The following is a 25276-nucleotide window of genomic DNA, read 5'->3' as shown; positions in this document are numbered from 1 at the left end:
CAAGGTCTGATGAAGCTGTGGTGGGTAACTCACCAACCACAGTGGGTAACTGTCCTACCTGCTCACGCTCGTGACTGTCCTTCGGTTCTGTCTCAGTCGTCATACTAATTGCTCCCTTAGCCCTGGCAGCCTAGAGCCTCTTGAGTCTGCCTGTGGATCTGCATGGATCTAGTGAGTCTTTAAACTCTAGCTCCACTGGTCAGAACGCAGAAATCCAGCCTGGCTCCACCAGGAAGCAGTGTCCCGGACTCCCACGTCCTGTGTGTGCTGTTCATTGTTCCTCTTTAACCCTATGCCACCACCTTCCTGGTCTCACCATTTCTGGTGTTCCAGCAAGCATGGGCACGTGTATGTATACACAAGGGCTCCAAAATCTTTACCTTTGGCTGCACATCCAGCTTTGAGGCGTCACATTGGCCAACTGAGCAAGGTTGTGACCCCTTCCAGGAAGGCTTCCCCAGAAGCAGTGAGACTATATAGCAAACTGATGTTTGGAGAGAAGAGCAAGCCCACTCAGGGTGGTGCTGCTTCTGTGTGCTCACTGTCAAAACTCAAGGAGGTCTGTCAGCAAATGCCAGAGGTGTCGTTTCCCACGCTTCTCCCAAATCCCGCATCACGCTTTGCGTCGTAATAGTTGAATATGTATAGCACCACTTAGGTTTTGACATGTCCTTTAGAAGTTTTATTCCTTTCTGAAAGAGTGCCAGTTATTCACACAGAAATGGACGCCACTTGCTCTGCTAATTCCGCCACATTTATAACCTGCAATCACTGACATGCTGAGGACCAAGATGCTGCAGATCAGCCAAGGGAGCGTATATAGCATCTGTGGGAGTGTTGTCAGCCATTAGGCCATAATTTAAACACATCTCAGCGAAGGGGGCAGAGTGACATTGATCACGCTAAACTTAATGTGTCGTCTTCGTGAGCTTCGAATCTTTAAAGCAAATAGTATCGCGTTCCACTTACCTGCAGCTGAGACACTGAGATTTTCAGTGACTGTCTCCTGCAAACTTCTGAACTGAAATGTCCAGGACAAGCCAAGAGTGGTCACAGTGTTTAGCCCTTCTTGGTTAAGTCCAGTCGGACAGAGGTGACACAGGGCTTGTCAGCTTGTCAGTCTAGAGCAGGTGCCCCAGGTGGGATCTGTCAGGGTAACCCAGGAAGCCTTCCTAAGCCGTGCAGATTCTCCAAGTCAACCCCCAGAGGGCACTGTACAGCCAGGCCTGCCCAGGCAACAGTGTAGCTCAACAGAGAAGCCTGAGAAGCACCATCATCGCGTCACATTGTTGGCGTCGGACCGTAGAGAAAGCAGACTAGCTCAGCATCTCCTTACGCGCTAGGTCACCTTGGAATCTGACTTCCGCCTACTACCCACTCAAGATTTTCCTGGGAATGGTTTAGGAGACGGGCGATAGATTCTCAGCAGGGGCTTTGAGGAAAACACTCCCAACTTGTAACTTTCCACACGTGGGGAAGAGTGAGTTACGTGTGCTTGTAGAGAGAATGCGTTTAGGACAGTTCAGTAGCTCCGGCTCTGAAGAGCTATTGCTAATTTAGTGCCTGCTGTGTGCCGAACGGCTTGTCCGCCTAAATTTAGTTTTAGGCGGCAAAGACAGCGACACCTGGAAAGAACAGAATGGTAAGCCGGTGGCAGCTGCTGTTACCGCAGTCCCTTGGAGCCAGGCATGGCAGCACATGCCTGTCATCCCAAGCAGAAGGACTAGGCCTTCTAGGCTAGCCTTGGCTGGTCTGGAGTATATGAGACTTTGACTTTGAAAGGTATGGTGGGGGGAGGGAAAAAAAAGAAAAACCCCATTATTCAGACATACATCAAGCCATAAGGATTCTTCGAAGACGAATGCTTTTTACATACTCATCCCAGCAAAGAGCTGGCTATCAGAGACTGGTAAATGGGTTTGCAGTGAACAGCAATAAACAAACTCGCTGAAGTAGCCCTGGGCAGCCACATCCCCCGCCACCAACCGTAGCCCTTGGTGACACCCCAAGAATTTACAACTCAATGCAGCTATCCGCTCCCTCGCAAACTCGCTATTACTCATCCAAAAGGTATAAAAGTGTCATGTCTTGAACATTTCTTCATACTCCAGTCTCTTTTATGTATTCTCAAATATATATAATTTCTTTATTCCCTAGAAAGGCCTTAGTTATGGAATCACGCCACGCATTTAATTCAGCAAGTGTTTTCATTTCCTGAGGTTTTTCAAATGAAGCATCTTCCTGTAGTTTTTTGGGCTGCTGTTTTCACAAAAAGTATTACTTCAGTTAAATTATTAGGATTTTTAATAAAATTCTAGCACTATCTTCACTTCAAGAGCTACTGTTACCACTGCATACCTAACATTGATGTTGAAGTGACCTGGGAGGTTGACCTTAGTCATAAGTCGAGGAAAACAAAGAACTCCACGTCACTCTGGGTATCTTTGCAGTTTCTAGAACAAAAATACAGTTTATATGCTGCACAGAGTGTTGTGATCCAAAGTGCAATATTTCTTTGGCCGCCGGGAAAGGAGATCAGCCTGGATGACAGGAGAGTCAGAATTCAGAGGACTGAAGGGAGACTACTAGTGTTCATATGGAAAATGAGGTCCTGCAAGTGAGGACTGAAAGCATCCTGGGTTCTGGGCGTGGTACCCTAGATTCTTGGGCTCCAGATCCTCTGTCTCTTGTTCCAGACTCTCTCCTTTCCCCAAGTCCTTTCTTTAAAAATTATTTTATTTGTTAAGTCCCTGGCTTTAGAATACCTCAGATTTTCTTTGTCCATTCGCCCAGATGTTCTAGTCCCTTCCCTAGGCACTATGCAGCCCATTATGGTTTAACAGCTGAGGTTCTATCACGTTTCTCTGAGATTTATATAAAACATCGATGTGTAAATTCACCTCAGAAAGACTAGCCCAACATTTTATGAAAAGCCACTTCTGAAGACACTGTGCTTGTATTGTCTGGTGTTCCCTGTGATAGAGACCACACAATAAATGTAGATTAGAACTAAGTTCAAGAGATTAAAATAAATAAATGTACATATGAAACACACAAACCTTACTTATATATTCATGAAGATGGGCCTAATTTCTCTTGTGCAAAAAAAAAAAAAAAAAAAAAATGTTTCTTTCTCTTTGGGCTTTGGCCTATAATTTTGATCTTTAGTCCCAACATTACTTAGCACTTTTTCCTATTTCTACTTTAGAATCCACTTGAAATACATCACCTGCAGACTTTAAAGGCAGCAACAGCATGACAGTGAATTGACTTTGGGACCGTGTATTTGCATTTCTAAAGCCCAAATCGCATTGTAAAGTTTTTGTTCCACAAGTCAGTTTAAGAAACTCTAAAATTCACACTTACTGGGAGAAAGATGATCACCAAATTATTTCTTCTGTTAACTCTCCAAACTTATAAGTGCCTCTCTTATTTTATTACTCTAGCAATTACCACATATTACAGACAAGATTTTAAATTACAGATTATAAGTCATCCACGATCCTACTAATCATTATTAGCATTCTTGCTTGCCAGCTATTTTCAAATTATAGACATGCTTAGTTTTCACCACCAAATGTCTTCCTATATCATCGTAAACACGAGCAACATGCATAACAATTGTAACCACTTAATAACTAATTATAAGAAACTGCCAAAGTCTGTGGATAATGGTAACCATACAGAGTAAGTCGAATCAAAAGGAACTTTTTCCGCTGACAGTGAAGGTAAGTAGTGGGATAATGCAAGGTATTTTAATCAAGTTTTTAAGGTATGTATTCATGCAATTTTAAAAGTAAAATCAGACACAAAAGTTAACACTGAGAAACATCTCAGCTGCCGCTTACTTCCGCCCTGCTTCTTCACCTGGTTCTCTATGGTAACGGTTTTCTTAGTTCCCTGGGTTGGAAGCAGAACACATATTTCCTGCTTAGACAACAAGCAGCATGGTCTTCTATACATTCCCCGCCCCCCCCCCCCGCTAGTTCCGCTTTGATTGTCAAGGAGGTCCTCCGGTGGAGAGATGGAATAAGTCCTCGTGTGTGTGGAAGCATGTCTGCAAAGTAGTCAGTTCCGTGGACATTCCATAGCCAAGGATTTTGTTCTCTGCCAACCCCATTTGCCATTACAAATGCTATCATTATTAGCGCTCGGGAATATATACCACCTTATGCATATAGATAAGCTATAAGGGGAAATTCCCAGGCCCCAGAAAAGATGAGTACTTTCTGAGACTTTGATGGTTCTATCAAATTGTTCTCTGTGAAGACTACATCATTTCCCACTCCCAGAAGTAAGCTTCCCTCAGGCCTCATAATTATCTTTTGTTTAAAGATCTGAAGTATGTTTTAAAAAGCAGATTTTATCCCAATAATGCTGGCATGTTAGAACTTACATCCTCTAAGTCTATCCTTATTGTTTCGTATATTAATTTGAAGTCGGCGCAGTCATTTCTTTATAATTTGATAGCATAGAAAGGAACCGTGACTTTGACACCCACAATGTCAGATAAGTCAGTAATTCCATTCCACTTTAAAGTATACTGTGATTTCCTCTCCTCCCTACCATTAGATTTTCTTCCCTAATAATATCTTTATGACAATACTCGCTCTCAGTGGAAGAAGAAGGCTGAAAGTTATAAAGAGGCCCATAAAAGTCTGAACTTTTTTCCAGCTCATCTTTAGATTCATTTTGATTTGTGTGTGTGTGTGTGTGTGTAATATTTACAGTGTCCTCATAGTAGTGGATTAAAGAAATAAATTCAGAATTGCTGATAAAATTAAAGGTCTGCTAGAGCTACAGTATTTCATGATCTATTTTCAGCTCAAATTCATGAACCTCTGTGGGGGGCACAGTTTTAAGCAGCACTAGTTAGTCAATTACCGTACATTTACACTGAATATGTTCCAACATAAAGCTAGCTCCTCACCTCATTTGCAGAGCACAGGATCCACACGTAACTGGGCCATGGTTGCTGGGTTGAACACAGCACGGTCCTCTAAGTGGGGTTCTCCTTACCAAGGTGTCTGATGCAGCCTTTCTCTCCCTTCACAGCATCTTCCTCAAAGAGCTGGAGAAGTACGAGCAGCTGCCTGAGGATGTGGGACACTGCTTTGTCACCTGGGTAACCAACCTAAACCCCTCCCTTGCTGTCCCCGTGTCCAGGGGTATGCCTGGAGCCAGTGCCCCATGCCTGCCCTGAGGATTTCCCTTACCACCTGCTTCTCTTGGGACCAGGTGCTGCGGAGGCACCACGGGTAGATGTATGAAAGGTAGTTCCTCTCTAGAGAGCAGAGACGTGCCTGGGAAAGTCGGTGACATCAGCCAAGCCCAAGGCCCATCTCTAACCCTCTAAGAGCTTTCTAAAATGAGGACATCAGCAGAGTGGGACAAGACCCCTGCCCTGGCAGCAGCCCAAGCCACCAGTTGCTTTTTCAAGTCATAGATTTTGAAGATAGAACTTGCAGACAGCGTCTGTCTAAATATTGGTTATACTCGGTTTTCTAAATAGAGAAGAACAGAATCCTGAGCTCTCCACCCCAGTTTTAACTTACAGGAAGAGCGTGCACCTGGCCTCATTCTCACTGCTGTTAACTTGGGCAGAGTCAGCGGGCCAGTTGTACCAGGTTCTACTCACTTACACTGAAAGATTAACTTTCAGTAGCATCCCCACTGCGCACCCTTCTGAGCTTAGGCTCAAAGACATCAATTCAGAGAACTCTGGAAGCCCACCTATGACACCAAATTCAACTACACATCCTGCCCAGGCCAGAAATTCTGCTCTGGAATTACAATTACTTAGTGCTAATCTTTATCCAAAATGGCCTTTCGGAATTTCTTCACACTCTGGAGAGCTTATGCCGAGGAGTGGACAGGCCTGTGGGTATGTTTTAGATTTCAGATCTGATTATATTGTAGATAAGAGGCAGAACATCCACTATCGTGTAGCCATCCCTACAGCTCAGGACCCAATTCCCAGACAGGTCTTCTTTTCATGAACTGTTAAGAGTTTTCCTCTAAGCATACTCCTGCTCCTCACAAAGTCTCGGCTGCTGTCTAATTTTGTGCCAGTGTGTGAGCTGATGCATAGCTCATAAAGATGCTGATAAAAATAATTTATGATCCCTTGCACTGCCAATATAGAGAAAGGCAAGACTGAACATCAAGAAAAGGGATTATTTTGTGTTACTTCAGGCAAGGTTTATCATCTCTTAGTGATAATGACTCCTAAATAGTATGAAGCCCCTAAAATTTGATTCAGAAAACCTTTGGTCATTGGGTAAATTAGACACCTTTTGCCAAGAATAATCTCAAGGAGATTTTTCCTAAGAGTAACCGTCTGTATATGAGTGCAGGACAGAAATGAAGAGTCAAAAGACCCACTTACAATATGTTGAGTGGCGCTGGTTAAAACTAAGAGGCCTGGTTGCCTTGGGCTTGACCACTTTTAACTATGGGAACTTAAAGTCACTTAGGCAGCCTGTGTCACAGTTTCCTCATGCAAGATGAGAGTAGCTCTAAACCTCACTGTCTAGGGGTGGCTCGAGGAGCAAGTGGTGAAATACACATAACACTTAGGTCAGGGCAGGGAAATCTGTCATAAGTTCATTCTGCATTGTCCTCTCAGGTGTCCAAGAGACATGGAAATGGACAGTGGTTCACCAATGAAAAAGACACTTAGTCGCCAAAATTCACCTTTCTCAGTGGAGAGGTGAGGTCGTGAGAGAAATAAGTGAATTTTCACCCAAACGTGGGTCTTTGGGCGTGAGGTAACTAACATCTCTTTGGGAATCACCGTTCAGACCTTAACAGTGGGACACCCAGGCCCTTCCTTCTGCCTGACCCCAACCATCACTCCTAGGAAGCTAGAGGTGTTAACAGGCTCCTTAACTCCCTCTAGTTGGAGGCATTTGAAATAGAACTGGACCTCGCTCTAAGCATTTTGCTCGTCTTTCACTCTGTTGCTGTATTCGTCTTAAAAGGGGACAGGTGGCCTTTGTTCTTTTTCAAGAGAGACAACATAATTATCGGTGATTTAAAGTGAGAATAGTTGATTAGTAAGTTCTCCCTAACTTCAGAACATTTTTTTTCCATTTTTTTCTTTCTTTCCAGCACAGCTGGGTATAAAACTGAGCTTCCATTCAGTAGGCTTTCCTACATTCCATTGGGAGAAAAATATCCCAGAGTCTGTTAGGACCACTGGCTGAGGGGACATACGATACTTTCCATAGGAACTCAGATGCTATACAGCACATGCGGGGACTTTTAGGCCCTGTGAAGAAAGTGTGTGTAACAGCTAGCTTTATATCAACTCCAGCACAAGCTGGGTTCATTTGAGGAGAGAGAACCCCGGGTGAGAAAGTGCTCCCACCAGGTTTGTCTGTGGACAAGCCTGGGGGCATTTTCTTGATTGATGATTGATGTGGGAGAGCTAACCTCACCGTGAGCAGTTCCACCCCTGGGCTGGTGGTCCCGGGTGCTAGAAGAGAGCAGGCTAATCAAGCCATGAGGAGCAGCCAGTCAGCAGCTTTCCTCCATGGCTTCTGAGTCAGTTCCTGCCCCCAGCCTCCTGCCTTGAGTTCCTGCCCTGACTTCATGGATGATGGACTATAAGATTTAAAAAAATATATTTTTTTTTCCCTCTAACTTGTGTTCAGTCACAGCATCTTATCACAACAGTAAAAACCCTGACTAAGACAGGGAGGAACCGGTGGGCACTTACCTTTTGTTGTCTTTGTTCTTTTTTAGGCGGACAAATTTCAGATGTATGTCACCTACTGTAAAAACAAGCCTGATTCCAACCAGCTGATCCTGGAGCATGCAGGCACCTTCTTTGATGTAAGCTGTGGTTTTTCCATTGTCAGCAGTCCGGGAGCAGCAGGGAGGAGAAGAATGCTTCTCTGCTTTGCTATCAGTATCTGTCATTCCTTCCTTGTTCTTTACTGGCCACACGAAACCTTCATGGATAAAACATTTTGGAAAACTAAAACAAAATAGTATTTTTCTTTTGTTTACTCCATCCCATCTCGATTGTGATTTTGACAGGCGAGATTTTTCTATGTTTCAGTACCAAACGTAGCTAGACATAAACCTTGGATCTCCAGCGAGGCCTGTGATGATGTAGCTAACGCTGCCCGGGTGCCTTACTTTCTCAACCACAGCGGTCCAAAGGTGTGCTCAGTGAGCCAGGCCCATTGGCATCACCTGAGGACCTTTCTGAAGTGCAGATTCCCCACTCCAGATCAGCTGACAGAATCTCTTCTGGATGCAGCCTAGCAGCCCGAGTTGTAAGGAGTCTGATGGTGTCTTTGAGACCCGCCCCAGTCTGTGAACCACTTGACCGATACGTTCATTTGCACTTTGGGCTACACATTGGAATTTACCAGCTGTCTTTGAAAAATACTGATTTCTGACTCCTCTGCTTGTGACGTTATGAGTTGGCCTGGACGTGGCTAGTATTGGGGTGACAGATACGCAAGCAGAGCTACACACTGGTGTCACGGACATCAAGAGGAGGGAAGGCTGGGATCCTCCGCTTTCTCAGAAGCTTGGCTATTGAACAGTCTTGGAGGCCAATGGGATAAATCAGCCTAGTGTTGGTCCCTCCAAAAAACTGGCTAGAGAGTAAAAAGATGAACAAAAGGTACTGAAGGGCACAAAGGATGTGTGAGAGAGAAAGTTAAAAAGTAAGTCACGGAGCAACAGACTGCAGCACTGATGGCCTCTGCCAGTCCTGTCAGAAATGACAGAAACTTGATCAGCAATGTGTGACAGCCATCAGCCCGTCTTGCTGCCTAGCTGCATTCATTGCTTCTGGGGCATTTTCTGCTGCATGTAAGGTAGCAGGCTGAGCCCCCAGGAGAATGCAAAGATACTGCAACAGGGGTCTTCTACTCCAGTCCAAAATAAACCCCTTGAACATCATCGTTCTAGGCCGACAACACCGTAGTAGACTGATTCTGTGGGGACCTTGTTGATTGGTAAAGGGCCGGTTAGTTTGTTTGGGAGAAGCTAGGTAGGGAGCAAACGTATATGGCTTTTTAAAAACAGAGAATTCGTTTGGAAATGACCCCGTGTGTCCTGAAATTGGAATTCCTGGAGTGAAATAAAAGTCTAAGAAAAGTACCTCTCTAAGCTGATACCGGGATTTACGGGCTGTGATGTTGGATTCCGTGTAGTAATGCTTTCTTTGATTGACACGTCATTTCCTTAAGATGACTCTGCTTGATTAGTCATCAGAGGTACCCAGAAGGGTCTTCTTGAGGCTGTAAACGGACTGTGCCCTTCTTCCACTTAGCGTTTTGATGACACAGTTGGCTCCCCCTGGCCCCCGAGCTACCTCTATTTTCCTACCTTTGGATTTAGTTCCTTTTCTCCCACTGTCTCACCTCTGTTTTCCCCCTTCAGTCTGTTACTGACCTCTCACTCCTTTTCTACTTTTATCTTTCCCCAGTTCTGCTCAGTTTCCTCTTCTGTTTCATGAGCCCACTTCTTTCCCAGAAACTTCTCCCTTTTCACTGCCAATTCTCATTTCTCTGTCTCTGTATCTTGGTTTTTCTTGTTTCTAATCTCTCTCACTCACTCTCTTTCTCTCTCCCCTCCTCCTCCCTCCCCTCTTCCCACCTCTCTCTCTCTCTCCACCCCTACTAAAGAACAGTTTCTCTTAAATGTCTACCTTTGTCTATTTTTCCTTTCTCCTTATCCTCTCTTCCTTCTTTTAGAACAATCACACACACACACACACACACACACACACACACACACACACACAGTCTGCTCTGTCTCATTGCACCTTTCTGTACCCTGCAGGAGATCCAGCAGCGGCACGGCCTGGCCAACTCCATCTCTTCCTACTTGATTAAGCCTGTGCAGAGGGTGACAAAGTACCAGCTGCTCCTGAAGGTACCTCCCCTCCCCACCCTATCCTCACTCCTGACCAGAGAACCCCTAACAGTGGGCAACCCTCACCTGAAGCCTTGCTTCTACCTTCAGCAGAGCCTCAGCTGAGCCCCCACCACCATTGCTGGCTCTAGACTGTGTGTCCTAACTCACAGAATTCCCCATGCTTGTTTGGGGGTAGAGATAAGAGAAAAACTCTTAAAGATTATCACCTTGGGCACTAGGCAGCTCCATCCCTCCTTCCTGAGCAGATGTCCTCCTCCTGTGGGCCTCCCACTTGCTGAAACCAAGGTGGAGGCCTTAAGGAAACTGTGGTCTATTCACCCATTGGTATCTTCCATCTCCTGGACTACCGTGCCTGTGACCGTCCATAGAGTTATTGAAGGAAAACAGTCAAAGGGGATGTATCAAACTCAGTGAGACCCATATGTTAGGAGTGCTTCGGGAGCCAACCAAGACAAGCGGGTTTTCTTCCAAAGTCTAGTTCTTAAAAGCGCAGTAGTCAGATTAGGTAAAACACTAGGTTGGTTTCTCTCTTATATAAGGATATGCCCGTATTCTAAAAATAAAGTCATTTCTATAGGAAGCCAGGAAAATTGACATAGACAATTCAATATCAATATGTCTACATTAATTCTTGAAGTGTAAGGGTAGAGGTTTTCTAGCTTTTGACTATATTGTTGGTTTTTCATCTAATGAAAAGGACTTGTACAAAATAGTGTACCTTCAGAGTCAACACTCAATTCCATTTACGTTTAGTGACACCTGCAGGATCTTCCCTAACCTAGCTTCCCCAAAGCTGAAAGCCAGTCTGACTTTCAAGGCTCTCTTCCCACATTCCCCTCATATCATAGCCCCGGTACCCAGGTTTCTGGGGTAGGGGCATGGTGCTCATGGTCCCACGAAGGAAGCTTAAGGTGTTACTTCTGGGGAGACTGCCAGCACATTTTCCTGTTTTCTGTGTGATGACAGAGTCATGCAACCAGCCTTCCCTCAGCCCTTTCCTCCCCATCCTTCAGAAATGAGACAGACACACAAGCTCTCTGGCCTGGCAGAATGGCTTAGAAACTTCCAAGAGGCATCATGTGTGGAGCTGTTGCTACGCATGCAAATCATCAGTTGGGGGATCAATGGCATAGAACATATGTTGGCTCTTGGGGCAGAATTGCTTTTATTCTTCAGCTTTTAAAGTTTTCACGTAAAGACCAGAAATACCCATAAGGTCTCGGGGCAAGGAGTCCCTTTCCTAAAAACTCAGTGTGATTCTGACGTTTAAGTCAGAGGAGCTTATCGAATCTACTTGGCCTTTGAATCTCAGGTTGTGGCCTATAGCCTAGAATCCTATGGGCAGTGTTCCTGTCCTGCTTAATGCTTGGTCCTTCTAAATAAAGTATCTTTCTCATACTGATAGTCTTTTTTCAAAATGGATTTTTGTGTGAACCTGGAGAGATGCCTCAGTAGTTAAAAATCTCGAGCTGTTTCTTCCAGAAGACCTGAGGCCAAACCCCAGCACTTACGTGGCAATCCAGAATTGTCTGTAACTGTAGTTCCGGAGGATCTGATGCCTTTTTCCGGCCCCCATGGGCATATAAAGGTGCATAGACATGCATGGAGGCAGAAACACCCATACATACACAATAAAATCATTTTTAAAATAGTTTTTTTATGTGGCTTTTGATTTATGTATTGAAAAAAAGCCTTTGTAGGACTTGATAAGGCTGAGAGTGTTGAAAGGAAATAAATACTGATGCTCCAGCCACATTGCCCGTCTCAGACTAATTAAGGTGGTGCTCTAAGAGGAATTCAGCCATTCTCCTCTCCCCGTTAGCCCTGTCATGCTGAAGCTCCCTAGTTACATGAGTTATGTGAGAGGGGTGAGGAAGGAAATGTAGATTGGAATTTGCTTTCAGCGGCTAGAAAATTGGGCCCAGGACTTCCCTTTCTGGAATTGAGTATTTGGGGGGAGAGAGGTGTTTGCACTGGGAATTGAGAGGCAAGCAAATGAGGCGGCAATGATTTTTATTGCAGGGAAGTTGTAAAATTACTGTAAAAAGGTAATTTTGGCTCCTTTAAAACGTGCTGGTGGCAGGGTGCCTGATGAGTAGAAATAATTTGTTGAGCTCTGCCATAAATAACATGGCATTTATTTTCTCTTTGAAGTCAGTTTAATTCCAAATAAATTGATCTTTAATTGTCAGCATCCTCTGGGGCTCACAGCTTAGGAATTGCAGGCAAGTGAGACTGTGCCATTTGGAGTGTTTGATAGACTACTTGTTAATCTGCTGTCCTTTTCAGAGCCTAAATTAAATGTGCAGGCCCCTCCTTATCGGGAACGGTGGCAGGGGCCCTGGAGAATTTATGGGCCCTGCTGGTAGATTGGTAGATTTGCTAAATTGCTTAGGGGATTAAACTAATTGGTGTTCTCTGTTGCAAACTGAAGCGCATTTCTCATCTCTGTCTCATGCTTTACCTCAGGCATTCCTTTGTGGATGCTTGAGAGAAGGGCGGGGACAAGAGAGAACCTCAGGGTGGTAGTGACAGGGATGCCGTTATGTCAACTGGAAAGGACAGGGCCAAGAACTCCAACTTCCCCCAACATGCGCCCTGCCTGAATACCCCAGACTCCTCTGTTCATATGGAAACTGTCTCCAAGACAACTCAGGAAAAATCTAGAGACTGGATTTTTGTCCCAGGTTCTCACTAATCACATATTTTCCCCAAGTGGGGAGCTTTGCTAATGAGTTCAGTGGAACAGATGATCCCAAGGCAGTGGTGGGGCCCGGGACCACTGGTGAGGTTCCATCCCTTTCCTGCACTGTCAGAACGTGCTCTGGCCCAGGTCAGCGCACGCCAGGGAGGCATGCCTCGTGCCCTCCCTTTCCCTGCTGGAGTGTAGTTGCTTTTTACTTAGAGAGCTGCCTAGCTGGCATCTGTGTCGCTCTCCAGAGAGCGATGCCATGATCGCAGGTTTGTTCACTATAGGAAGTGCTGGCAGTCCAGATAGACCCTGTTTCCGAGCATTCCGCAGAAAAATGTCCTCCTGCTGTCAGCTGCCTTTATTTGCCAGGGGAGGGGAGGGGCGGAGAGGACGAGAACAGGCTTGGGTGGTGGACAGGGTGTCAGGTGTGCGTTCTGACCTGCATCTCAGGCCCTGCTTGGCCTCCTTGGAGCTCCATTCCTCTCCACCCCAGGCTCCTACAGCGTTATCAAAGTCCTCCTCAGGAATCTCATTCATCCTCCCTAGGTCAGGAATTCCTGATCCTTGTGATCTGCTTGACCTCTGACCTGTTATAAATCCATAATGTCTCTGGTTGGCCCCAGCGGGCTGGACATCAGCCCTCACACAGTAGAGAGTGTAGAGGAAAGTGACGTCAGCCACAGGCGTGCAGAGGGCACGTTACACGTGCCCCTCTGCTTCTTCACTGTTCTCCTCACGGCTCCCTGCATCCCTGCAGTGTGCTTGACCAGGAAGAGCAGCAGGGTGACAGAGCGCTGCAGTTTTAAAATTCTAGCCATTCAAAAACGTGTTGGATGGAATTAATTTGGACTAGGTAGAACTCACCTGGTCATCGAGGCTTCTTTGACAGTAATCCCCATCCCACTCTGTCTGAGGGAACCCTTACAGACAGGGCCAGGCTGGTGTGTAGTTTACTCGATGGCTTGAGAAAAGGGAGGGTCAGGAAACCAGGGAGATGATCTTAATTGTGTCTGGACTTTTTTTCCCCAGGAACTCTTAACTTGCTGTGAAGAAGGGAAAGGGGAGCTCAAGGATGGCCTGGAGGTGATGCTCAGTGTCCCCAAGAAAGCCAATGATGCCATGCATGTCAGCATGCTGGAAGGTAGCTGATCTCCCAGGCCTTCTGGGATGCCACCTCCATTGCTAAGACCAGGGAATTTGTGTTATAGGAGGGAAGTGGCATGGAGGCAGGCAAGAAACAAGCCTAGAAAAGACAAGAGATGAGTAAAAGCAAGTTATTAAATGGGTCCTTGGCTACCACAGACCAGCAGAGCTAACACCTGCCTCCACTTTGTCGTCCAGGAGATAATGCAGTGCAGGCCATACATACCTGCTCATACATAGCCTTTGCATTGCCTTCAGTCAGAATAACTGGAAATGCTAGTTACGCACAGTATCTATACACCACTGAATTTAGTGTGATATCAGCCTTACACACACACACACACACACACACCCCTTTTCAGTACTGAAATTGAACCCAAGTCTTGTCCATGATGAACAAGCACTCACTACTAAGCCATATCCACAGTTCTTTTTTATCAAATTCTCATTAAACTGTCCAGAGTAGCCTTGAAATTGTGACCCTTTCTCAGCCTATGGAATGCCTAAAATGATAGGTATGCACCATCATGCCCAGCTTCTTTAAAATATAAAAGAACACATGACATAAATTTACTATTAATGATTATTTTATATCGAATGGTTAAGTGGCATCCAATATATTCGAATTCTCATGCAACTACTCTTTTTTTTTTTTTTTTTCTTCTTGGGGACATAAGAAAGCCCAGCCAGATGACCCTAACAGGACTGTAGTCAGCTAGATCTGTGGCCTTGGGATCTAGAAGTGCAGAATGAAGGAAGGCTCCTATGACCTGGTCTTAATGTTGTAAAACAGATGTATAGAGGCACCAGCCCGGGGTGAAATTGCTAGCTGGGTAAAGACTTAACCTTTCAGTCTGACAAGCAGATGCTAAGGAAATGACTCTGTGGGCCACCCTTTCTCTTCTGGCGTCATCCCACAGTACCACCATTGCCACTGCCATCATCTAAGACTGGGTGTGGTCGCAGTACTCCCTGGACCATCCTCACTACAAGAATGCCCAGGCCTTAGAGCAGTAGAGCCGATGTCGCCTTCTCTAGACTAAGCACTGGCCATCCGAGAGCGTTCCTGTTGTCACGGTTTCTCCACAGGACCTCCAATGCTGGGGTCCTCCTTTATAAGTACCCCATTCGCCCAAACTGTCCCTCACCCATGATCTAGCCACTCCAGTATGGCCTGTGGACCTGTACAAGAGAACTGGATAGAAGCGCACATTTATGGACTCACCAAGCACCCCCTGAACCAAATTCTCTTGGTGGAGAGCAGTGTTCAGAATTCATGTTTTTCACATGCCTTCCAGGCGATACTTGTGCACAGTAAGGTTTGGGCTCTTTCTGGAAGATCCGAACTGGTATATAAATTTTAAAAATGTCCAAAGCTTGAGCGTCACACTGTTTAGGACCACTAAAAGGATGCTAGAGATGGACTATAAGAAATGAGGCAATGCCAGATAAAGCAGGACCAAGGGTAGCATACCAGCTGGGGCTCCACCTGAGCCCCACTCAGAAGTGGAGGAACGATGGGAGCTGTGGAGGGAGATGCTCTAGGGACCGCCCGTTTGGGAACCTCTCCCACCCAGCCCTTCTCACACTGGGAGGGGCGCATTCCATGGGACTTCTCGGGAAAACCCCACTCATATAGCATATGTATGTAGGAGACGTGGTACAGGGAATGGGCGGTGGGAGATGCCTGACTGTAGTTCGGTAGGCAGAAATGCTCCGTTAGCTCTCCACGGAACCCAGCAGCCAACTAGGAAATCTGTTCTCCGAGGGGGACTACAACACAGCCTCCCCTGAGTGTAGTGTTGGGGAGACTCCACAGGGCTCGTGGGTGTTTTTCAGGGTTCGATGAGAACTTGGATGTACAGGGGGAGTTGATTCTCCAGGATGCCTTTCAAGTGTGGGACCCAAAGTCGCTGATCCGGAAGGGGCGGGAGCGGCACCTGTTCCTCTTTGAGATCTCCTTGGTGTTTAGCAAGGAGATCAAAGACTCTTCAGGACACACGAAATATGTTTACAAGAACAAGCTACTGGTAGGTGGGGCGGGCGGGCCGAGAGAGTCCCTGCTTCTATAGAGCCTGTGGGCAGGAAGGGATAAGGATGCAAACCTTTTCCCCACTTATTATAGCTCACCTCTTCTCCACTCCAAAGTTCTCCCGGACAAAAGCTCATGTCTGCTACTTGGAAAGCTCCCACCCACAGCCTCCACTTCTTCATCTTAGAGTTCACAGGTCTTCCTGTTTGCTTTAGCGTCTCCTTCTTCACCATCCCTCCCTGTACCTGATCATCAGGCGAATGCCTGCAGGTCCTTTCATCCTGGGTATATGAACAAAATATCCAGTCTGTTGAAGCCTGATTGACAGAAGCCCCTTCCTCGGCCCTCTCCTCTTTGTTGCCTTCCCCTTCCTATCCCAGCCCTAAGTCTCCCCCACTGCCCTCCCCTTCCCCGCCTCTCACAGGCATTTCCTGTCTACAGACCTCAGAGCTGGGTGTGACCGAGCACGTAGAAGGTGACCCCTGCAAATTCGCCTTGTGGTCTGGGCGCACCCCATCCTCAGACAATAAAACAGTGCTCAAAGTAAGTACTGCTCTCTTCTAGCACAAAGTCAGGGTTGGGGTAATCGGGTAAGGTAAAAGGAAGCAGGCATGAGACACCAAAACCAGGGCCTAGGGACCACTGACCCACCAGGCCTCTCTTGGGAATGACAGCATCGTGCAGGTATCAAGAGGCAGATTTGACTGTGAAAGTGGACCCAGAATGTCAATGGCAGATGTTCTCCTCAAGTCCATAGAGGGCAGGGAATGGCATTTGGCTTCCTTAACAAGGCCGAGTCAACTGGCCTCTGTCCGTATATCCCTTTCCAGTAGCAAGAACAACCAGCCTTTAAATAAAGGCATCTTGAGTGTTTACCCTAAATGTCCTCTGTGGACAAGGTGCTCTGCTTAATGCCATTTAAAAAAAAATGTATAAGGTATGGTCCTTATTCTCTGGAAACATGTATGCGAGAAGCTCCATTAAACCACAGTAGTCTGGGGCCCAGATGGTCAGTTCAGCTCTCCTGGTTCAGCCTGGTGTTGAGTCCCTGTTCCTGGTGGCACTAGCCCAGTGAGATAGGGATACTGCAAATAGAGCTTCCGTTGGTCACTTGTTAGCCTAGAAAGTGTCCTTCACCATGAAACAGAAGGTCCAGCTCAGGCAAAAGCTTCACAAGTGTCCACCCTTAATTTTCAGAACAGCTGCTGCCTGCCATGAAAATTTATCTGAAAAAGGATCCAGGAAGACATGGGCTATTACTGGCATGAGAGCAGTGCTTCTGATAAGCAGACTTAGCAGCCTGAAACCCCAGTATTGACTGTTGGCCTTTGTAGGCTGTATGGGTGTGACAGGTATTAAACATCCTAGCATATACCCATTACCCTGCTGGTAAATAGCCACTGCTTTCTCAGGCGTCACAATTCCAAGTGCCTTCAGGGCTGACTAGGATCCACAATTCAATGGTAACCCAGGCCCAACAGAATGCAACAAATCCTGCTCCAGCTCCAGAACATATAGCAGATGGGTCAGTGCCTAATGAATTGTGAAATGTGTTAGAAGTCCTCCATAAAATCTACATTGAGTCTTGAGGTTAAAGAGTCCAAGGATAAACTATGAAATCAACTCCCCAAAGATCTGGTGTCTTTGGGATAACAGCTGAACCTGTAGGGGGGAAGAGTTGAACATGGTTTTCAAGGGCAACCAGAGCAGGGGTTCTCAATGTTTCTCCCTGTGGCGCTGTAGGCTTCCAACATCGAAACCAAGCAGGAGTGGATCAAGAACATTCGAGAAGTGATCCAGGAAAGGATCATTCACCTTAAAGGAGCTTTAAAGGAACCAATCCAGCTCCCCAAAACACCAGCCAAACTGAGGAACAATAGTAAGAGGTAACCAACACCTTTCCCCAAGCACTGGTGCCTCATGTGCCCAAGGGAGGGGGACAGGGTGGCCCTTCGTTTCTAGGGGGACCTGCACTGTCCTCCATCTACGAAGACCTGTTCTACCTGTGGCAAATTCTGCCATCTTTAAGCTTCTCATCTGTTACTGTCCATTCCTGCGGCAGGGGCTCTCTGAGCACCCTTCACTTAAGTGTACCACCAGAATGCGAGAGGAAGTATAAGTTGAGTTACATCCCCCAAGAACCTTCCCACAACTATGTCTCGTACGTACATGGAGCGGTTACATGAGAAGAGTAGCATCTGGAGAGGGTAAATGCTGTCAAACAGGGAACAGTGTTGACGCTCTGTGGAGCTGGGGAAGGCTTTGGGAAGAACAGTGTGTGAGTGGGAAGGCCTCCACGTCGGTCAAATGGTTGAGGAGTTTTGCACAGCCCTGGGGTAGGCTGCTGGGCCAAGGATATCTCTGCTGCTCCTAAGGAGTCCTCTTCACTAACCTTCAATGACCAATGGTCAGCAGAAGAGGACCTGTTCCTTGACTGTCTCTGGGCCCTTCTGAACCCTAGCTTTCCTCTGAGCCAGTGGATGGCTTCTTAAGTGTTTCCTTCTCAAGTCTCCATCTGGCATGAGCACTTCCGATGACTCTGCTGAAGGAAGCTTGGAGGAAAGCCTACAAAAATTTCACACGTGGCTTAAAGCAAAATACACAGCATAGTGGTGTCCTGAGAGTAGTGGTGACAACCACTCCACTCCTCCCCAGTTCCCAAATGGCACAAGCCAGAGCACTTCATTGACCTTTCAGTACCAACCAGGAGAAGCAAGGTAGGGAACCATTGCAGAGTCATGGCATTAGGGTGCCAGCACCAAGAGAGCTCGTGACCCAAAGAAGGAGATGACAGAAACAGAGACTCCTCCAAAGTGATCGCCAGGATCAGATCACTTCCCCAGTGCTGCAGGGACCAATTATGACTCTACTGAAAAGGGGCCATCTTAACTTTCTGTGCTTATGTCTAGATAACACAGGAGATGACCCTGCTTCAGGGAGCTCCTGCTTCGACAAGGAAAACAGTGTAAAGAATGCATCTCCCAGGACTGTGTGAGAAGGAAACTTAGTTGAGGCTGACGAGGGCTGCTCCAAAATCTAAAGTAGAGTTGGAGAGTTTCTAGAACACATGAAGGGGGCATCTTGGCACTATCTGCCACCTGCCTCTTCTCCTATCCTCCGTGGCATAGAGAGAGGCCTCACAGAGTGCGGAGAACAGCCAGGAAGTCTGATCTTCCCTTAGCTTAGCTTCCTGCATATAGCAGCAGAGCTTAGGGAGGGGTACGTGGGCTTGGGGGACACCACCCACACTCCCAGATCAGCCCTTTCAGTCTCCAGACCTGGTTTCATCTGGAGTGAACTAGAAGGGTCCCTAATAGGGCCAAAACAGCAGGAAGCAGAAAGTACAGCGGGATCCCAGCCACCTACAAGTGGGGGAGGGGGCGATGGCCCAGCCAGACCATCCAAAACCACAGATGATCTGGAAGTCCTGTATTTTGATTTTGAAATGTGTCACATGGTTTCTTTTCACAGCATTTGCCTTCCTACAAACGTGTGGTTTATGTTAGTAAGATAAATCGCCATTTTCCAAGCCCACGAGCGATGGTGGGAAAGCAGTCAACTAAGAAATGTTCTGCATGGGAGAAGCTATTCCTTCTCAGAAAGGCAACACACTGCATGTCCACACATGTCCACATACACACACAGGTGTACTAGAGAGTGATTGTTCAGACTCCATTAGATGGGGTCGTTATCCCTGGCACTCTGCCCATGGGTTGAGATTCCCCAGCACCCAGGTCCCCTGCCTTCCAAGGCTTTTACTCCTCTGCAAGCAACATGGAGCGGGGGTGACTTTGCTGAACGTGTCCATGGGAATGGCTGTGGTTTCCTCTGCTCACTCCTTTAGCCACAGCCCACGTCTCCCGAGTTTTCCCTAAAACAGACTAGTCAGCAATTCCCAGGCAGCCACTCCCGCTGGGGCTTGACTGTGGGTAGAGCCGTGCACAGCCTGAGCCTAGGGCAGTGTTCCCTCAAAACAGCTAGGGCCCGGAAAGGGGTAAGAGTGCCCTAATAACACCAGGGAGCGGAGCTGGCTCAAATGCTCCTGTAGACTCTGCCGTTCCCAGCCCAGAGAAAAAGTGTCTTTCTCTTCCGCGTTGATGAGAACTCATCAGCAACAAATATGAGATCAGTAAGAAGATAGTGAACACCCGCTCCATAAGCAGGAGCTAAACAGCCATCAGGACTTTTCCAAAGATAATCTTTCCTTGAGGAAATACCCAATCTGTTTTCCCCAACAGAAGAAATACAAGTTTAAAAAAAAAAAAATCCACCTTAAGTTTCATAACATACACCTATAGTCTCAACTGCTCGGGAGGCTGAGACAGGATGCTTGCTTGGGCCCAGGACCTCAAGGCTGGTGTGAACAGCATAGCAAGACTGCATCTTAGAAAGAATGAATATATATATATATATTATTCATCAGTGTCATTTTTTTCTACACCATCAGTAAGCCAACCCCCATCCTAGTTATAACATGCAGAACCTTGAACTCTGTGGCTACTGAAAAAGAGCCTGTTAGCTGGCTAGAAACACAGGTTCTAAGTAAAATGTGCCTTCCCCCTGCCTCACCCCTAGTCTGTTGTTGTTGCTAATGCCCCATCTGTATGGGCTAGAAGGGACATGGAGTGAGTTTCCTGCTGCGCTCGGTCGTGTCGTGATCACGTGCTTACTGAAAAGAATGCGCTTTCATTGAAATCACATACGCTGAACCCATTAACAGGTAGACATTCCCCTGCCAGGAGCATTCAGGCACTTCTCTGCCAACCCAGCTGGGAAAAACCTTGTGCGCTCTAAACCCACAGTGGTCCCCCCCACCCCCACCCCTGTTTCTTTTCTCTCTCCTTCCTGCAGAGATGGACTAGAGGATGGTGACAGCCAGGGGGATGGGAGCAGCCAGCCGGACACCATATCCATCGCCTCCAGGACCTCTCAGAACACAGTGGACAGTGACAAGGTAAGACAGAGTCCCAGCCTTCCTGCCCTCTACCCAAATTCATGGAGAATCGTGCTCAAATTTCCATCCACTCTGGAGCCAAACAGCAAGGAGCCAGCTGTCTCATGCCACCAAAGGGGAAAGGTCAGGCTGGATTGGGAGAGTCACACAAGGGGGAAAGGTGAACAGAGAGAGGCTGCTGGACTGCTCTGACAGGAAAACAGACCTCAGAGAGGCTGAGGTTGCTCTAGTGTCCGAGACACCGGTACCTGTGACTGGCTCGGATTTGCGATGGTTTGACTGGGGCGTATTTCAAAATTAGATCAGTCACATAGACACTACTCAGTAGGGACCTCCGTCCCAAAAGGACCCTAGTGGGTAAATGACACCTCTCCCTGGCCACGTACCGAGGGCTCAGCTCCTGAGAGATTAGGGGCAGGGGAACCAGCCAGTGCCACGTGAAACATGAAGTCGTGCTCTAAGAAAACCTGGTCAGTTGTCTCCCACCCCTTGGAGCAGGCAAGCAGCATTAGGAGTCCTGAGGGAAAGGCAGGAAAGAGGGCCAGGGCCTGGCCAACTCACATTCACCTACCCAGAGCCCAGGGTATGAGGTAATGTTGCTGCATATTCGTAATGTTATTGTCCAAGTTAGACTTTCCCAAACACTGCTTGGCCCTAGTTCCTTCAGACCTGGCCCTTCAGGCTACCCTACAGCCTTAAGCAATAGGCTATGCCAGTTCTTCTTTAGTTTTCTATGTTATGGATACTTTTCTACCCTTATTAGGTTTTCCTTACTGGGAGAAAAAAAAAAAGCCACTGAGAGCTAAGTATGGGGACTGTGCCCTAAACCTGCAGGGATAATGTCAGCAACACCTTATCCTAACCACATAAACAGACCAGTGCTCAAGGACATTCAAGGTCCGTTCCATCTGACAGTTGCTTTCATGTTTTAAATCCATTTTCGCCAGCCGGGTAAATGGAACCTTTGAGGGCATTTTATTTTATTTTTTTCTACTTACACAAAGGAAACTATGTCAATGTTTTCCTGACTTCTCTGGCCTGATGTCTCACAGTCTAACTAGAATCTCCTGTGAATAAAAGTGTTCTTTTTAAAAGCACTTCCTGGTTGGTAAGTCAGGTGTGATATCCCCCATGTTCAGGCATAGACACCCAGCTTTGTTGCTGGGGGAGTCACCCCTCGCAGCTGCTAACCCATCCCCCAGGATCCTGACACAGACAGAACCCCCCTGGCCAGGGCCGTTTGCCCATTCCTTCTCTTGCTTGGAAGGTAAGTGAGGCTAGAGCACACCTTTGACGTCAGACGTTTTATTACAGAGGAGGGATTTTAGGACTCACACTCTTCTCTGAGTAGCCAAGCGACTCACCCCAGAAAATTTCAGTGGTCGGCGTTAAAGCAGGAACTAGCACTCAGACCCTAGGAGCCAGAACATTGGACTCTCAGTGCTGAGTTCATCCGGCCGTGTGACGTTTCTAAACATGCCACATGCAGAGCAGACACACACTCCTGTCAAAGCCCCTGCCACGAGCCACACTATGTGCCGGGTCCTGTGGCGAGCTGTGCACTGTCTGTTGAGTGTGAATCCCCATCCGTGCGACTCCTTGTTTCCTGTTGTCTCTATAGCCAGGCCACTGGTCCCCGAAGAGGGCATGGGCTGTGTCTGTCTGTTCCCCTGCTGTACTCTTGGGCACTCAGCACACGTTAAAACTCGGGAGTTATTTGTGAAATCAGCTACACAGTGTTAGGTCTCCAGGAACAGAGAAGTAAGAGGCAACTGAAAACAGTTTTTCCAAAACTAGCCAAGTATACGATTGTCCTGTTTCTTAAGACATTAAAGAACCCTAGAAGACTTGAACAGAAAGCTTAGTAAGCTGGAATACTTACCCTCTTGGGAGCATGAACTCCCAGTCACCTTTTCTGTCCCTAGGATACAGGAGCTCCATATATGAAGCCTCAAAGAAAAATCACTTATTCTCAAACAAAAATAGTAGCAGTCTGTTGATGAGCATGCAGTCTCCTTTAGAGTGTTCTCGCCCTGATCCCAACCCAGCAGTGGGGACAGGGCAGCCATGTGGCCTCTGTGACCTGTGTCCCCTCCAGCAGTGTAGTCAGTCACTGGCCATCTTGAATTCATAGGTCTTACCAACAGGGTCGAGTTCCTTCCACCTCTCCTAGAAGACCAGGGAAGCCTGGTTTCCAGGTAACCAGACAGACATCTCTGGACTGACTCAGGTAAACTGATCACAGTCAACAGAAGGGTCAGTGACGATGGCTTTATGGAGAGGTCAGGGCAGAGACCCCTCACAGAAATGAATCATTCCAGCAATAGACTTTCCTCAGAGTGTCAGGTCTTCTTCCTTAGATGTGAAGGAATGGCTTTTGTCAGCACCAGTGGCCGGCTGAAGGCCCCGGGGAGCCCACTTTGGGCTGAGGCACCCCTCATACCACCTGTTGTGTGACAGAAAGCTGGAAGATGCCCACACGTGACACCATTACTGTCAGCTTGCCCAGTTATCACAGCTCAGTTTCCCCATATCTAAGGAGCGTAATAATGCCAGCTCACAGAGCCATTGGGAAGAATAAGTGGCCTATATCTACTTGGTAGCTGACTGACATTTGTTTAAAAAAAAAAAATCAGTCTTAGGGTACAAATACATGAAGCTTCATGAAGAGCTCCGTGGGTTCATGAGCAGAGTTTTAACCTCTGGCTTCATCATTATCAGCCGCTTATCTGTGTTGGTCCTAAGATGATGTGGCTTCTTCCGTTTCCCTGTCTGTGAACAGAATGACCTTTCTCCCCTGCTTTCCATGTTAGCCTCTAGACTCGCAAGCACAGATGTTTGTTGCTCATGGGTTTTCTTATTGGCAATAGATTGTGGTCTGCTTATGTCTGACATTGGATGATGAAAGTTTACTGCATTTGAGCAATGGTAGGCTCTTGGGCTGTAGGTATTTGGAGACACATGGTTTTTCTAGTCTTTGAAGGCTACTTTAGAAGTCTTCAGGTTCTCCAGCTGTTGGTGGTGTTAATATGTCATTTCCTCGCTCCCTGCCTATGGACCTCCTTCCACATGTATGGACCTCCTTCAGCGTGTAAAGTCTATATAAAACAGGGCGTTTAGAAGGGTGTGCAGCCTGCACGTGGGATCTAGCTGCGAATACAGCCTTTGCCCTAGGGTTTATCCTAAAACTATCATCATGTCTAGTAGAGTGCCCAATGTTGCTCATAAAATCTCAAAAATGCCTTTTTCGTGGACAGACTTAGACTTAGTCAGGCAGGTGAGCACGGGACAATTCTGTGTCCTCTCGGTTCTTTTGTGTAGATGCACCCCTGTGTGCTAGCATGCTATGAATATGAAGTATTCCTTTCAGTTTTCAGCTGCATCTCCCAGAACCGCGTTCTGTCCCTTCTCCATACTCTTTTAGTAAGATTGAAGGAAGGCCAATATGTGGCCTCCTTTCTCATCCACCACATGGAAGCCCTTTGTTTGGCTCTTCTTTAAGACCTTAAGAGATGGAAACCCTACCATGTTCCCCTGTGGTAGAGGACCTGGGACTGTTGGCTTAAGCTGTAAGTCCGCCCCCCCATTAGTGAGAACACTGTTTATTATTCATACTTCTGCATTAAACCTTTACAAAGCTGAGCGCCTCAGTAAATAAATCCCACTAATAACTCTCCCAGACTTGCTTTTGTTTGATCCTCAAGCGGATCTGTGGCGTAATTAGGTTTTCCACAGGCCTGTGTTATACAAACATGTTATTTCCTCAAGGCAAATGGAAGCGCTCACTTTATCCCACCGTGGGCCAAACTCTGGGCACAACATCTACCCTAAAGCCTTTCACCTTGAGTTCTGGGGCCTTTGCTACCACACATCAGATATGGAGACTCACAAAATTCTAGTCAAGGGAGGCAGCAAGGAGGTGTCAGTGAAGGAGAACCTTTCTTAATGTGATGGACGCCTGCCAGAGGACAGGCATCCATGCCATGGTGAACCTGGTGCGTGCATTCAGGGCAAACATGGTGGATGTAATCAATGAACATGTATTGACTTAAACATCACATACCCTTCCTAGGAGTATGCACGTATTCACTCTACATGAAAAAAAAAAAAAAAGGCACTTTTAGCCTCTAGTCATGTCCAGGCTAGCTGAAGAGAGAGAAATTGGAATGAGACTGTATTGTGGGTGCCTCGCTCTCTAATAATAATAATAGGGGGGGAGAACACTGCCCCGACGCCTCACAACTGGGAAAACCACAGTCTTGCAGGACGCAGGTGAAGAAAGAGCATCTTAAAGAATGTACCCTAAGTCCAGTTTTTCACATGTGGAGTCTTAACCGAGATTCCCATGCACGTGATCTATTAAGGTACACAAGGCAGACTCAGATGTGGTTCAGGTGATGCTAAGCTTCAGGCAGGACTCGCCAGCTGGGCACTGCCTGGAGTGAGGGCCTTGGTCTTTCGTATCAGATGAGCAGCCAGTAGGCATGGGAACTGGGGCTGTGCTGGCAGGAGAGGAGGTGGGGTACAGGGGCATCTACTGCAGGGGACA

General features: G+C 46.9%; 1 protein-coding gene across 30 annotated transcripts in view; it reads left to right on the top strand.

The window, feature by feature from the left end:
* Kalrn (kalirin RhoGEF kinase) overlaps nucleotides 1-25276 on the top strand; it is a 582551-nt gene that overhangs the window by 378769 nt on the left and 178506 nt on the right. For all 30 annotated transcript variants that reach the window (XM_060370291.1, XM_060370285.1, XM_060370286.1 and 27 more), the window contains exons 26-33: nucleotides 5056-5125; nucleotides 7750-7839; nucleotides 9811-9903; nucleotides 13628-13739; nucleotides 15581-15771; nucleotides 16215-16316; nucleotides 17517-17659; nucleotides 20625-20727. In XM_060370291.1, the coding sequence (XP_060226274.1) occupies nucleotides 5056-5125; nucleotides 7750-7839; nucleotides 9811-9903; nucleotides 13628-13739; nucleotides 15581-15771; nucleotides 16215-16316; nucleotides 17517-17659; nucleotides 20625-20727 (904 nt within the window). The remainder of the gene's footprint in view (nucleotides 1-5055; nucleotides 5126-7749; nucleotides 7840-9810; nucleotides 9904-13627; nucleotides 13740-15580; nucleotides 15772-16214; nucleotides 16317-17516; nucleotides 17660-20624; nucleotides 20728-25276) is intronic.

Source organism: Meriones unguiculatus, chromosome 17 (assembly GCF_030254825.1).
Source record: "Meriones unguiculatus strain TT.TT164.6M chromosome 17, Bangor_MerUng_6.1, whole genome shotgun sequence".
NCBI lineage: Eukaryota > Metazoa > Chordata > Mammalia > Rodentia > Muridae > Meriones > Meriones unguiculatus.
Note: the sequence above shows the minus strand (reverse complement) of the source record. Positions and strands in the feature narration are given on the sequence as shown.